The sequence below is a fragment of the Somniosus microcephalus genome, chromosome 29, assembly GCF_052327205.1.
Source record: "Somniosus microcephalus isolate GS21.2 chromosome 29, FLI_Smic_1.0, whole genome shotgun sequence".
Classification (NCBI taxonomy): Eukaryota; Metazoa; Chordata; class Chondrichthyes; order Squaliformes; family Somniosidae; genus Somniosus; species Somniosus microcephalus.
This window is the reverse complement of record NC_141015.1, coordinates 20,953,315-20,968,070: the sequence shown is the minus strand read 5'-3', so window position 1 is coordinate 20,968,070 and position 14,756 is coordinate 20,953,315. Positions and strand designations below refer to the sequence as shown.

At 50.3% G+C, this 14,756-nt stretch overlaps 1 protein-coding gene across 1 annotated transcript in view; it reads right to left on the bottom strand.

The window, feature by feature from the left end:
* LOC147098533 (glutamine--fructose-6-phosphate aminotransferase [isomerizing] 1-like) overlaps nucleotides 1–14,756 on the bottom strand; it is a 106,250-nt gene that overhangs the window by 21,211 nt on the left and 70,283 nt on the right. Inside the window, exon 13 of the mRNA XM_085970346.1 lies at nucleotides 5,098–5,218. Within this exon, the coding sequence (XP_085826472.1) occupies nucleotides 5,098–5,218 (121 nt within the window). The remainder of the gene's footprint in view (nucleotides 1–5,097; nucleotides 5,219–14,756) is intronic.

Genomic DNA, 14,756 nt, shown 5'->3' with positions numbered 1-14,756 from the left:
CTAATTTTTAGACAATGTCCCCCCAGTCCGAGAACCCCAACCAGCGGAAATAGTTTCTCTCTCTACCCTATCAGTTCCCTTTAATATCTTGAAAACTTCGATCAGATCACCCCTTAGCCTTCTAAATTCTAGGGAATACAACCCTAATTTGTGTAATCTCTCCTCGTAACTTAACCCTTGGAGCACCAGCCACAGACCAACAGAAACCAAACCAGCAGCAAATCTTGATCTGGACTGTGCCCAGAAACAACCCTGTACACCACAGCTGAAAGTTAACAGCAGAAGTGGTAGAAACATAGAAGATAGGAGCAGGAGTAGGCCATTCGGCCCTTCGAGCCTGCTCCGCCATTCAACGAGATCATGGCTGATCATCCAAACCCTAGCACCCGGTCCCTACACCAACAGCCATCCCACCCAAGCCCTATCCCCATAACCCCATGTATTTAATCCCCCCTAACACTAAGGGCCAATTTTTTTATCATGGCCAATCAACCTAACCCGCACATCTTTGGACTGTGGGAGGAAACCGGAGCACCCGGAGGAAACCCACACAAACACGGGGAGAATGTGCAAACTCCACACAGACAGTCACCCGAGGCCGAGGTAGATGGCAATTCACCAGAGTGGATTCTTTACAGAATTGTACGTATGCAAATGGCAAGTCAAAGTGCAACAAAAATAAATGCCAAGGAGGAAAAATGTGGAAATTAAGATGCAATATTTAAACATATTAACTACTTGCTCAGGGCACATGTCAAGGAGCTCCGTTAACAAATTACTACTCCTCATCCCCTTTTGGTTCAACTTGTTAACTGAACCAGAATTACTTCAAAACAAAAGCTGTATATGTGAGGCTTAAAATGACCACAAATTGAGGTGTTCATTCAGCAGACTGACTGTCAGTTAACCTTGTTAATGGTTGGGTTACGTTACTGCAGCCCAAAGGCACGATAAAATAAGCTAGAATGTTGCCTTTATACTACAGCGCTGACCTTTAATGTACAAGGATGCTCTCAGCGTTGTAATAGCACAGCAGCTACTGCTTGAACATTTTGCATCAAAAGGAGTTGGTATTTACATCCAAAGCAGGGACTGGCAGTTTATGTAAAGCTAACCTGCCCCACAACTCATGAGTCCCGCAAGTACCAGTCTGTTACACTGGCCGCTAAATGAGATTTATTTGTAAACCAGCAATGTTTTCTCTGTACACACGCACACACACGCATGCACACGCACACATACACGTACACATATACACACACAGACACATATACACACACACACACATATACACACAGACATATACACACACAGACATACACATACAGGAAACTTTGTGCTATCCGGCACCGACGGGACCGAGCTGTTGCCGTTCCCTCAAAACTACCGGACAAATGTTGAAGCATATGGAGCTTTTCAGCTCCGTATCTGGCAACAAACACTGTTGCTTAGCAACAGCTTCTAAACAGTCGACCCGTACCTTGGAAGCGTCTCTGTAGCTTAGCAACAGCTTCAGAGAGACTTTGCAGAGCCTGACTGTTGGGAAAAAAAGCCACGAGAAGAAAAAAAACCTAACAAAATGGCTCCTGATTTTTGCCGGTGGCTCGAGCTTGCCGGACATTTAGCCTCCGGATAACACAAAGTTTCCTGTATACACATACACAGACACATATTTATACAGAGATTCACCAAGATGATACCGGGGTGAGAGGTAGTTGTGAGGAGAGACTAGAGAAACTGAGGCCCTTTCATTAGAACGGATTAGGTTAAGAGGAGATCTGATAGAGGTGTTAAAATTATAAAGGGTTTTAATAAGGTTGAATAGGTTGGTAAATCAATAATTTGAGGCCATATTCATTTAAGATCACCACCATAAGCGATCAGGGTTTTTTTTTTACACCGTGGGCTGTTAAGCTCTACCAGAAAGAACAGTTGATGCTGGATCTATACTGGCTTTTAAAAGGAAATGTTTAAGTGTCTGACAAAGGAAAAATAACACGAGTGTGGGAAACAGGGCAAGGAAATGGATCTAAGTGGATAGCTCTTTCAGAGAGCTGGCACAGGCATGAGGGGCTGAATGGTCTCCTTCTATGCTAGAACACTGTACAATTCTAAATACAAACACACCCACATAAAGGCACGAATGTGGGTTACTTAATTAACATTTTTAGATTTAATTTCTCATTGATAATTGGTGTGAAACACCGGCACAGATTTAGCGAGAGGCCACAGGGTAATAGCTTAGAAATTTGAACTTTATTTACCACTTCTGAAATTTCTACCCAGTCTCTCAAAATGTGTTAAACTTGGTGCTGGGGACCTCCTCCTGAGTGGCTATTACTACTGCGAGAAGATTGATACTGAATGTCAGCAGACTATCTGACTGGAGAAATGGAGGCATCACAGCCAAGGCTGATCTTGGCCTCAGCCCACTTGCCCGCTTCCTGCAAGGGTGCTTGGGTAGCGATCAAGAGCAGGAACGCTGGCCCACTTTAACTCCTCCCCCACCACCATGCCCTAAGCCCAAGGGGGCAGAAGCCAATCGTGGGGCTCCTCCCGTCACCCCTGGCAACAATCAGCTAACTCAGCACACAACAGGGACCCAACCAGGAATCTTCCTCATGCCCATGACCAGCTGAGCCATCGAGAGAGCATCAAAGTGCTTATTTAAAAAATAAAGTCTTGCATTTATATAGCGCCTTTCACGACCTCAGGATGTCCGAGAGCGCTTTACAGCCAATGAAGTACTTTTGAAGTGTAGTCACTGTTGGAAACACGGCAGCCAATTTACACACAAGCTCTCATAAACATCAATGTGATAATGACCAGATAATCTGTTTTTAGTGATGTTAGTTGAGGAATAAATATTGGCTAGGACACCGGGGAGAACTCCCCTCTCTTCTTCAAATAGTGGCCATGGGATCTTTTACGTCCACCTGAGATCTGACAGGGCCTCGATTTAATGTCTCATCCGAAAGACGGCACCTCCGACAGTGCAGCACTCCCTCAGCACTGCACTGGAGTGTCAGCCTAGATTTTGGGCTCAAGTCCCTGGAGTGGGACTTGAACCCACGACCTTCTGACTCAGAGGCGAGTGTGCCACCCACTGAGCCACAGCTGACAGTTATTCAAGAAAGCTACTGCATTGTCATAAAAATGCAACTGGTGCACTAATGTCCTTCAGGGAAGGCAGCCGACCCTGAAGGACATCAGCGAATCAGTTGGGGTTTTACAACAATCCAGGAGCTTTCTTGAATAAATAAGCGAGCCCAGCCCCACTCTACATGATTAACACTTAATGCCCTCTGAATGGGCCGAGCAAGCCACTCAGTTGTAGACAACTGCTGATTCCCTTTGGAAAGGAGGAAACATGTCGGCGGTGGGTGACTTTTTTTTTTAAATCGCCTGTTTCCACTTCCGTAACATCCCCCGACTCTGCCCCTGCCTCAGCTCATCTGCTGCTGAAACCCTCATCCATGCCTTTGTTACCTCTAGACTTGACTATTCCAACGCACTCCTGGCTGGCCTCCCACGTTCTACCCTACGTAAACTTGAGGTCATCCAAATCTCGGCTGCCCGTGTCCTAACTCACACCTAGTCCTGTTCGTCCATCACCCATGTGCTCGCTGACCTACATTGGCTCCCGGTTAACCAACACCTTGATTTTAAATTTCTCACCCTGTTTTCAAATCCCTCCATGGCCTCGCCCCTCCCTATCGCTAATCTCCTACAACCCCCCGCACCCCCTCAGAGATATCTGCGCTCCTCTAATTCCGCCCTCTTGAGCATCCGATTATAATCGTTCCGCCGTTGGCGGCCGTGCCTTCTGTTGCCGAGGCCCTAAGCTCTGGAATTCCCTCCCTAAACCTGTGTGCCTCTCTCTCCTCCCTTGAGGCGCTCCTTCAAATCTACCTCTTTGACCAAACAGTCCTAATATCTCCTTACGTGGCTCAGTGTCAAATTTTGTTTGATAATGCTCCTGTGAAGCACCTTGGGACGTTTTACTACGTTCAAGGCGCTATATAAATGCAAATTGTTGTTTTGACACGATCTCGTCTCTGCAATTTTTTAGAAAAGAAAAGGTTCCCGTTGAAGGTAAAAAAATACCAACCTATAACAAACAGATCTCGGGCTGTGATTTCTTCTGGTAGCGCACTGGCTAATATATTTGCATAACAAATCCTTAGTGTGCTACTTAACACGACCAGTGACCAGTTTTATTATAAATGAGGTAAATAAATAGGGCACAAGTTAGTTTTATTCAAGCACGTTAACTAGCGTGCCAGAAAATTAAATCCTGTGGTATAATTTCACCAACAGGGTCAAGATGCAGTTGCATCTTCAAGTCACACTTCACACTGCTCCTGACCTGACCCCTGTTGACCTGGGGAAGCACAGAGTCAAGGCGTTGATCCACTCCAAGCCTAGGCACCCTGTTGCCATTGACACACCCACGAGCAGTGGCCAGGCATCGGATGGCATACCATCCTCTCGACTCCTGATGTCAGGCCTGGGGAACGCCCCTTAAAAAGAAAGCGTACGGTAGTGTAGCGGCTAGGCTAATAATTCAGAGGCCTGGGCGACGGTGCAGAGAAGCCGAGTTCAAATCCCACCTCGGGCAGCTCGAGAATCTGAATTCAGTTTGAATAAAATCTGGAAATAAGGAAAAAATGGTGTCCGCAAAAAAGCAACCATGAAGCTGGCGGTTGTCGTAACAACCCAACTGGTTCCCTAATGTCCTTTTGAGGGAAGGAAACCGGCCGTCCTTGCCTGGTCTGGTCTAGACCTGACTGCAGTCCCACATCAACGTAGTCGACTCTTAACTGCCCTCTGAAGTGAACTGGCCCGCCGCCTGGTTGCACCAAACCACTAGAAAGAATGGGCTGCAGCGGTTCAAGTAGGCCCGCCACCTCCTCCTCCTCAGGGAAACTAAGGACGGCCAATAAATGCCGTCCTTGCCGGCGGCACCCAGATCCCAGAAGATGTATTAAAAAAAAAAGCTTCAGGGGCAGTCACACACAGGATAATCTTCACGAAGGTGGATCAATAGCCTTGAAAATGATTTTTGCACCTGCTTTGCAAAATGCTGTGCAGTACCTGATTGGCTGAGGAAAAAGCACACGTCATCCCGGAAGACGGGCGTACTGCGATCCAGGAAGTCGCTAGAAAGTTCCACCATGACCGGCAGCTCCGTCAGCTCCTCCAGGATTTGGCGTGTCTGAGAGAAGAACCAAGACACAGGTGGAAATTAGGTCAAGTCTGTCAGGTCTAGTCTGGGACACTAAACTACAAAGACAAATTTTGTATTTTTTACCTTAAAATTAAAATTTCCCACCCTCTGAAGGCACCCACTCATGCTTGGGTATAGTTCCTCGAGGGTCAACTGCCCTCTAGTATCTCATCCAGGGGCCTATTCTTCACAAGTTTAAGATAGATTTCATCACATGTCCTCTTTAATACAACAGTCGCGCTACAAAATTCCACATGCTTTTCTTAGTTAATATAACAATACTATTTCAAAACTGAAGTTGCTACACCAACAACTGGTATTTATATAGCGCCTGTAACGTAGTAAAACGTCCCAAGACGCGCACAGGAGTATAAGACAAAAAATTTGACACCGAGCCCCATGAGGAGAAATTAGGGCAGGTGACCAAAAGCTTGGCCAAAGAGGTAGGTTTTAAGGAGCTTCTTAAAGGAGGAAAGAGAGGTAGCGAGGCGGAGAGGTTTAGGCAGGGAATTCCAGAGCTTAGGGCCTAGGTAACAGAAGGCACGGCCACCAATGGTGGCACGATTATAATCAGGGATGCTCAAGAGGGCAGAATTAGAGGAGCGCAGATATCTCGGGGGGGGGGGGTTGTGGGGCTGAAGGAGATTAGAGAGATAGGGAGGGGCGAGGCCATGGAGGGATTTGAAAACAAGTATGAGAATTTTGAAATTGCTAAGCTCAACTCCGCTGATCTCAGTGAAAGTCTGCGGAACACCAGTGTTTCGCTAATACCAAGGCCCGGGTCTTTTTAAGGGGGTTCTGATGATCCTCTATGCAACACGCGCAAGTTAAACCTTAAAAGTTAAATCCCACTCCAGACACTTGACAGCATAATCTAAGCTGACACTACAGCGCAGTGCTGAGGGAGTGCTGAACTGTTGGAGGCGCCGTCTTTCGGATGAGACATTAAAAACCAAGGCCCCATCTGCTCCCAACCAACGTCACTAAAACAGATTATCTGGTCATTATCACATTGCTGTTTGTGGGAGCTTGCTGTGCGCAAATTGGTTGCCACGTTTCCTACATTACAACAGTGACTCCACTTTGAAAAAGTACTTCATCGGCTGTGAAGTGCTTCAGGATGTCCTGAGGTTGTGAAAGGCACTATATAAACGCAAGTTCTTTCTTTCTTTAACATTCAATTGACGGAATGAATGGAAAATAAACATCAATTTAAACGGACTTGGATTGGGCAGAAATGGACACTCTGGCGTTAATGAAGGAACTAAGGGATTGCTGAAAATGTGTCTATGCTGCAGTTTTAACGGGACTTCGTTTACCTCAGATTTGCATAGTTGGGTGAACTATTGGACCACGTGGGGCATCACGCTCATGGCAATCCTGCTCTCACCGGACGCCCATACAAGCGCACTTCCAGCAGGGCTCGCAATCAGGAACGGGAATCTTGCCCGATTATTCCCCCTCCTGCCCTAACTGAGAGATGGCAACTCCCACACCTCAGATAACATAGATTGGAGATTGAACTAGGGACCTTCACAATCTCGGTCAAGCCCCACTCCAGAGACGATAATCTAGGCTGACACTCCAGTGCAGTGCGGAGGAAGAGCTGCACCGTCGGAGCTGCCATCTTTCGGATGAGACGTTAAACCGAGACCCCCCGTCTGCTCTCTCATGTAAAAGATACCGCGGCCACTATTTCTAAGAAGAGCAGGGGTGTTCGCCTCGGTGTCCTGGCCAATATTTATCCCTCACCCAACATCACTAAAATGATTACCTGGTCATTTAAACTCAATTACGTTTGTGGGAGCTTGCTGTGCGCAAATTAGTTGCCGCGTTTCCCTGCATTACAACAGCGACTACAATTCATTGGCTGTAAAGTGCTTTGCGACGCCCTGAGGTCGTGAAAGGTGCGATATAAAGGCAAGGGCCTAGAAATTCAGTGGGCCTTGCGCCCACTTAGCGCCTAAAGAGGTCTTTTGCGCCGGCGGGGTGGTAGCGCTGAAATTGAGTGCAGCGGTATTGGCGGCGGTAGCCGTTAGCGCTGCGCCGGGACCGATGACGTCATCGGTGTGCGCGGTGGCCCGTAACGCCCCGAAACCACGCCGATCCCCATATTTATTTGCGCCCGCCTCCTCCGAAGCGGGCGCAAACAGCGAACAGAAAACGGGGCCGTCCTGCTGCCATAGTGGGGCGCTTTAAAGCTGAAGGTGCGGTCGGCCGCTTTTTCGGCGGCCGCCTGCCCGCACCTCCTTCCCCGGCCTCCTCCACCCCCCCCCCGCGGCATTGCCGGCTGGTTTCCGTGGAGCCCGGCACTTCTCCATTGTGCCGGGCTCTTTTGCCGGCACTCGCGATCAGGGCTCCGGCCGTTGCAGGCACCTCCCCCTTAAGAGAAGGGGGAGGCCTGCAGTACCGCAGCCTGCCGCTCCGCATCGGGTGGCGCTGCGGCAACTAGCGCGCAGATATTCAGTTGCAGCGCCCCAAACGGAGGCGGGCACACCCTGGTATAGCGCCCACTTCCGAATTGGGGCGCAGAAGACGAATATACGGCGTGCGCTAATGCCTCCCCGCCCAGCGCTAACTTTTGGGCGCGAGCGACCTGCCCGCGCCCAAGTGAATTTCTAGGCCAAGGTCTTTGATTCGTTCTTTTTGTGTGTCGTACTTCGGGATTTTTAACTACTTGGCCTTACAAGAGGTTTGGTGTCATTTATATTTAGATGTTGCAATTAAATTGAATTTAGCTTGGCAGGGATTAAATCCACAGAACAGACAAACACATTGCTCAGCACATGGATCAGCTCTCGATGGGCCAGGGGTACCTTCAACACTCCACTTCAATTTAAGGCACCTGAAGTCGTTCGGAAGCCTGTAACATCCACACCCACTAGGTGTTGGAATGCCTCATTCACCAGAGCTCAGGGTTAGTTTCTCAGAGGGTGGCAGTTGGTTTAATTGGCAGCTCCACAGGCCAATCCCCAGATAAGGAGAGCTGGGAGGTGGGCTGAAGTCAAGCCCTTACCTCAGATTTGCATAGTTGGGTGAACTATTGGACCACGTGGGGCATCACGCTCATGGCAATCCTGCTCTCACCGGACGCCCGTACAAGCACATTTCCAGCAGGGCTCACAATCAGGAACAGGAATCTTGCCCGACTTTTCCCCCTCCCACCCTAACTGAGAGGTGACAACTCCCACACCTCAGATAACAGATTGGAGATTGAACCTGGGACCTTCACAATCTCGGTCAAGCCCCACTCCAGAGACCTGAGCAGATAATCTAGGCTGACACTCCAGTGCAGTGCTGAGGAAGCAAGAGGCAAAGGAAGGGACTGTGGCATCTGAGAGGACTCACAATTTATAATATATGAGAAGGGATTACTGACCCCTTTTGCCTTGCACCATCATCCCTTTTGTCATTTAATCACTCCTGCCCTGCACTCTATAATAGACCATCTCTCCCCCACACCCTCCCTTTCCCTGCTTCTGTACTTGCTTAAAAACTCTTAATCTCCAAAGTTCATCGACCTGAAACATTAACTCGGTTTCTCTCTCCACAGACGCTGCCCGACCTGCTGAGTGTTGCCCAGCATTTTCTGTTTGTATTTCGGCAATTTCCGACAGTCTGGTTTCAGCGACTCGTTGCTCCGAGCGCTCCGGTGGTTTTCTCTCTTCCTGTGTTACAGCCCTCCCCGAGCGTGCTCCTCGAGAAAAGACTCCGACTGGGACCGGGGGGGGGGGGGGGGGGGGGGTGGTGGGGGGGCGGCGGGGACCCTCAGCAAAATGCTCGTGAAAAACTGGATGCGGGTCGACGAGGTGCAAGTCTTTACTAAAATTCCCCGTCGCTATAGCCAAGCCAAACCGCCTACACACTCACCCGAGTGCTTTCAAGAGAGCTTCCAAATACAGGCAGGAGCGGCAATAGATCGCATTACAGGACTGAAAGAAAGCCGGCCAACTTCAACTGCTGTACAGCCCACGATGCAAACAAGCGGAGGACCAATCAAACAGCCTGACTTCTGAAAACCCAACTTCAAATCACGGGCTGGGAAAGTACAGAAGCACGATTATACTGCAGCGAACGCTCAGTTATTCCTGCTCTGCGAGAGTGGAGCAGCTTCTGGGGGAGGTGGTGGGGGAAAGCAGCCACCCTTGTGGGGCTCGGCTGCACCGCGATTTACATGTGAATTCAATTTCTGGAGAGATAATTGTCTCTTTATAATTGAGCCGGATTAATGAGGCATGCGGCCTGTGTCAGTGTGCGGCACAGTTTAGCGTGAAACAGTTGCCCACCCAGCTCCTTTCAAACAGCAGACAATTTGTGGCTATTAGACAACAGCTGTGTGAGGCAGGCTCCAGATACAGCGCCGTCATAAATCAGCCATTAACGGGCGGACACATCCGCATACTTTTAGCACCACGCGCAGGCCCACCGAACGGACTTTAAAATACACACGGGCTTTCCATCACACAGCAAATTACTGGCCACAAATACCGGGTGTTGTTTGGACAGACTGGAAAACATAGGATCAGGAGCAGGCCATTCAGCCCCTCGAGCCTGTTCCGCAAAGGAAGGAGGGAAACACACAGTGCAGCACAAACATGCCACGTGGGCCCAATTTTAGCCCCAGGTGGATTCCCCACTCAGGCCAGAGTTCAAATTACAGTCGGGTCTCGATGATGTCATCGGGCCGCAGCATGCATATGTAAAGGAGGACCCCGTTGGCTCCGGGTGCCTGTCCTTGCTGCCTGCTCAGGAGAGCAGGTTAAAATTGCGGATGTTGCGATCGTGGTGGCTTTCGGACAGGTAAGAGCCAGGGTGATTTTAACTGCCCGCCCGCCAGGTTTCTGCTGAACGAGTAGGGTTAAAATTGTCTCCACAGTCACTTAAATAAACTGGACTGACATTTTGTTCTTCTCCCTCCTCCCCACCCCTGGTAAGGTTGCCAACTCCTTTTTTTTCCTGTGCGCAGTCCCTTTAAATTTGCTGCGCGGTTTCTCTTCCAGCAGCAACAGCTTGTGAGCGGCCTGCGCGGGACCTCCCGATTGATGCACGGCTGTGCTCCCGCGCACCTTAGGGGGATCATTGGTCGCCAACCCTCCAGCACTGTCCTGGAGTCTCCATCGATGGACAGTATCGAAGCTTTGACCACGCTTGATCAGTTCCGATGGACGGGCCACATCGTCCACATGCCCGATACGAGACTCCCAAAACAAGCGTTCTACTCGGAGCTCCGACACGGCAAGAGAGCCCCAGGTGGGCAGAGGAAACGCTTCAAGGACACCCTCAAAGCCTCCTTGAAAAAGTGCAACATCACCACCGACACCTGGGAATCCCTGGCCCAAGACCGCACAAAGTGGAAGAGAAGCATCCGGGAAGGCGCCGAACACCTCGAGTCTCTTCGCCGGGAGCAAGCGGAAGCCAAGTGCAAACAGTGGAAGGAGCGCACATCAACCCAAGCACCCCACCCACCCGCGCCTCCAACCACCATCTGCCCCACCTGTGCCAGAGACTGTAGGTCCCGCATTGGACTCATCAGTCACCTGAGAACTCATTCTTAATGTGGAAGCAAGTCATCCTCGGTTCCGAGGGACTGCCAACCTAAGAAGAAGGCATCTCCAGGAATTGACGATTGATCTCCTGGCCACTGCTGCCAGTAAACCCTGGGAGAGAAATCACAAGGAGGTTTGTGTGCTTTTAAAAAAAATTCTTGCAACACTTTCACTTATTAGTTATAAAGAAAGACTGGAGATGGGAAAAGGGGCTGGTTGACTGAAGCGGAGAACCATCTGGTCGGGTAACGAAGAGTCTGTTCACTCCGAATTGGCCGCGGGAAGGCGGTGCTCCGTGAGGATGGACGTGTTGGTCGACCAATCGTGGAAGCGGGGCAGGTCATGTGATGGGAGCTCCAGGAACAGGTCCAACCAGAGTTGTCAACCCTGCCCCAGGGACAGGTGAATAATACCGCGGCCTCTTCCAGTGTTACTCTGTAACTGGCCGGAGGAGCTGCGGGATGGTCAAAGACCCGACTTGCATTCCAATTTATCCCGTCGCGCTCCGACAGAACCCCCCCCCCCCCCACCCCACCGAGTGAGATCCCTGGCTCGTTGCGTATGGGGCTCGGGCTTGCCTTAACAATCTTCCAAAGAACAGCACGTTGTGTGGAGCTGCAGCTTTCGCAAGGAAATTTTGTTTGGCCCAGAGAGCTCATTAAAGCCCTCAAAACGGCCAAAATATTTTCTTAACTGCTAATGACCATTTTAATAAAACAAAAACAAAGAAAGACTTGTGTTTATGTAGTGCCTTTCACGACCACCAGACATCTCAAAGCGCTTTACAGCCAATGAAGTACTTTTTGAAGTGTAGTCACTGTTGTAATGTAGGAAACACGGCAGCCAATTTGCATACAGCAAGCTCCCACAAACAGCAATGTGATAATGACCAGATAATCTGTTTTTGTTATGTTGATTGAGGGATAAATCTTGGCCAGGACACCGGGGAGAACTCCCCTGCTCTTCTACGAAATAGTGCCACGGGATCTTTTACGTCCACCTGACAGAGCAGATGGGGCCTCGGTTTAACGTCTCATCCGAAAGACGGCACCTCCGACAGTGCAGCACTCCCTCAGCTCTGCACTGGAGTGTCAGCCTAGCTTTATGTGCTCAAGTCCCTGGAGTGGGACTTGAACCCACAACCTTCTGGCTCAGAGGAGAGTGTGCTACCAACTGGGCCACGGCTGACACTTAATACAACAACAGGGAGCGCACACACACACATAATGTGGTTTAAAATACTTTGGAGTTCATTTTGCCCAAATTCACTTACATTTCAGAGTGCCTATCCCAGCCCAGTATTGGGCCAGACCAGGACAGTCTTGGGATTTGATCCTTACCCTGTACTCAGCTGGTTGTTTGGAGATGTTACAGCAATTGACGTACTCGGATTGGCCTCAAAGCTCCCTCAGTGCTGCACTGAAGCGCGAGTTTAGATTAGTGCTCAAGTCTATGGCGTGAAAGCTGAACGATTACCTAACTCAGAGACGGGGGGGGGGGGGGGGGCTACCACCGAACCGAGGCCGAGGCCCAAAATATGCTGGAATGCCCTACAATTCTGATCTGCTCAACAATAACTGGCATTTATACAGCGCTTTTAATGTAGTAAACAATCCCAAGGTACTTCCCAGGAGCGTTATCTAACAAAATTTGACACCGAGCCACATAGAGATATTAGGACAGGTGGCCAAAGCTTGGCCAAAGAGGTAGGTTTTACACAATGCCTTTAAGGAGGAGAGGGGTGGAGAAGTGAAGAGGTTTAGGGAGGGCGTTCCAGAGCTTCGGGCCTGGACAGCTGAAGGCAGGGCCGCAAATGGTGGGGGTGAAGGAAATCAGGGATGCGCAAGAGGCCAGAATTAGAGGAGCATTCATGTACATTACAATGCTGCTTCCTGCCAAAGGCCAGTCTAGGTCCCGAGTGCCAGCGGTGAACTAGCACTGCGGAGCGAGGCATGAGGTAGATGTGAGCGAGCGGGAGGCTGCACTGGTCGCAGGCCAATGCAGCTTCACAGCTGGGCTTTCATGGTCAGTCACTCGAGGAGCGAGTGTTGCATAGCGACACCTCGTCTCTCCGCATCCTCTTACTTCTTCCACCAGTGTTATTTTAAAGGAGCATTATCAGATAAAATTTGACACCGAGCCACATAAGGAGATATTAGGACAGGTGACCGAAAGCTTGGTCAAAGAGGTAGGTTTTATGGAGCGTCTTAAAGGAAAGAGGGGTGGGGAGGTTTAGGGAGGGAATTTTAGAGCTTAGGATCTAGGCATCTGAAGACACGGCCGCCTATGGTGGAGCGATGGAAATCGGGGATACTTTCCTCCAGTGGCTAATCTTAATTTAGAAGAGCTACTGTGAGAGGAGCGTGGGAAGCAGTTTAAAGGATAAAGGCTGCCCCCTCCCCTGCCTATATGTCCCAGTTTTGTTCAGAAACTTGAAAAAGTTTTCACTTTTTCCAGGTAGAATCTAAAAGACATGGCGGAGTTGTTCACACACCGGAGCTCCAGGTTTTATAAAATGGCTTCCCAACTTCTCCAAGGTTTATTTTCTACAGCCAAGGAGGAAGCAGAATGCGCACATATATGTACACATATATTGGTATCTCTGTCTATATATAGCTATCGCTCGCTTGCTGTCTCTCTCTATCTATACACACACACACCCCTCTCTATCTATATCTATATAAAACGTTATGTCTCTCTGTCTGTCTGTCTGTCTGGCTATACAATCAAAAGTTAGAGCGTACCTACACATATGTTATATCAAAAAAAAGCTCATCATTAGGGGACTCTTGTAGGCGTATTTACTTTTTGGTTGGACAAAAATTGTGCCGACGGTATCCAAAAAACGTTCAAAATTCCGCTCATTATCTGCTCATTAGCATCGAGTGGGGGCGGGTTCATTGTATGTGCAGGCGGGCCATCCTAGAGTTGAGTGACGTGATGATTGACCAATCCTACAGTTCAGTGACCTGACGGTTGACCAATCGGTGCGTGTGTGGGCGGGCCTTATCATTCTGAACTGAGGTGAGTGTCAGCCATCTTGATTCGTAAGTTTATTTTTTTTCCCCCCCACTTGCTGCGTGTTTCTTTTCAAATCTAGATTTCCAGCAAAAAAGAAGTTGCTTTTAAAACACAAATTGTTTTTAAAAAAAGTTAATTAATTTGTCAATCTTTTCTCTAACCTCTATAATTTTCCTACCTTTCACCGTTTTTGGAGGTCTGGAAGCCTGGGCCTCTGTTGCCCAGCCACGCCCGAGCTAGGCACCACCCCTCCCGCTGGGCCTGCCCCGCGATCGCCGCCATCTTGGTAAAGGCTGGCGGCGCAGGACTGGGCCGAGCGTAGCCATCGTTGCCATTTTGTAAAGGCTGGCGGGGCGGGAGGGAGTCTAGCAGGAGGTGAGTTGCGGTCACCGCGGGGCTCGGGCTCAGCTGATTGGGCACTCATCAAGGGTCGGCCCGCAACACATTGACCGGAGGAGCGGCGGCTCTCTCTCTCCTTCGCCCCCGCGGCTTGGGCGGGTGGCCAGTGCTCGGGAGGGCGGGGCTCGGGAGGCCGGTGCTCGGGAGAGCGGGAAAGGGGGGAGGGAAGGGTTACCCCGGCAACCGGGCCCGGCCCTCTCTCAGCCTCAAGCCGGCTCACGCCCATTGCCGGGGCTTGGCTCCAGCGGAGGCCCAGCTGCAATCGGCGGTCTTGAAGCCGGGGCTTGGGAGGGCGGGGGGCGGGGCTCAGGCTAACCGGGGCGCCGCGCTCGGCTGGGCCATGTCAGTGCGTGGGGTGGCACTGAGCTCCGGGGAGCCATCGCTGGCAGAGGGGAGAGGGTCTGCTGGCTCCCCCCCTCCCTTTCTCCCCCCACTCCCTTTCTCCCTTCCCCCCTCCTTCCCCCCCACACCCTTCCCACCCCCCTTTTCCCCCCCCACACACCCCACCCCCTCCTCCCCTTCCCCTCCCTCCCCCGTCGCTCTCTCTTCCCCCCCAGTCG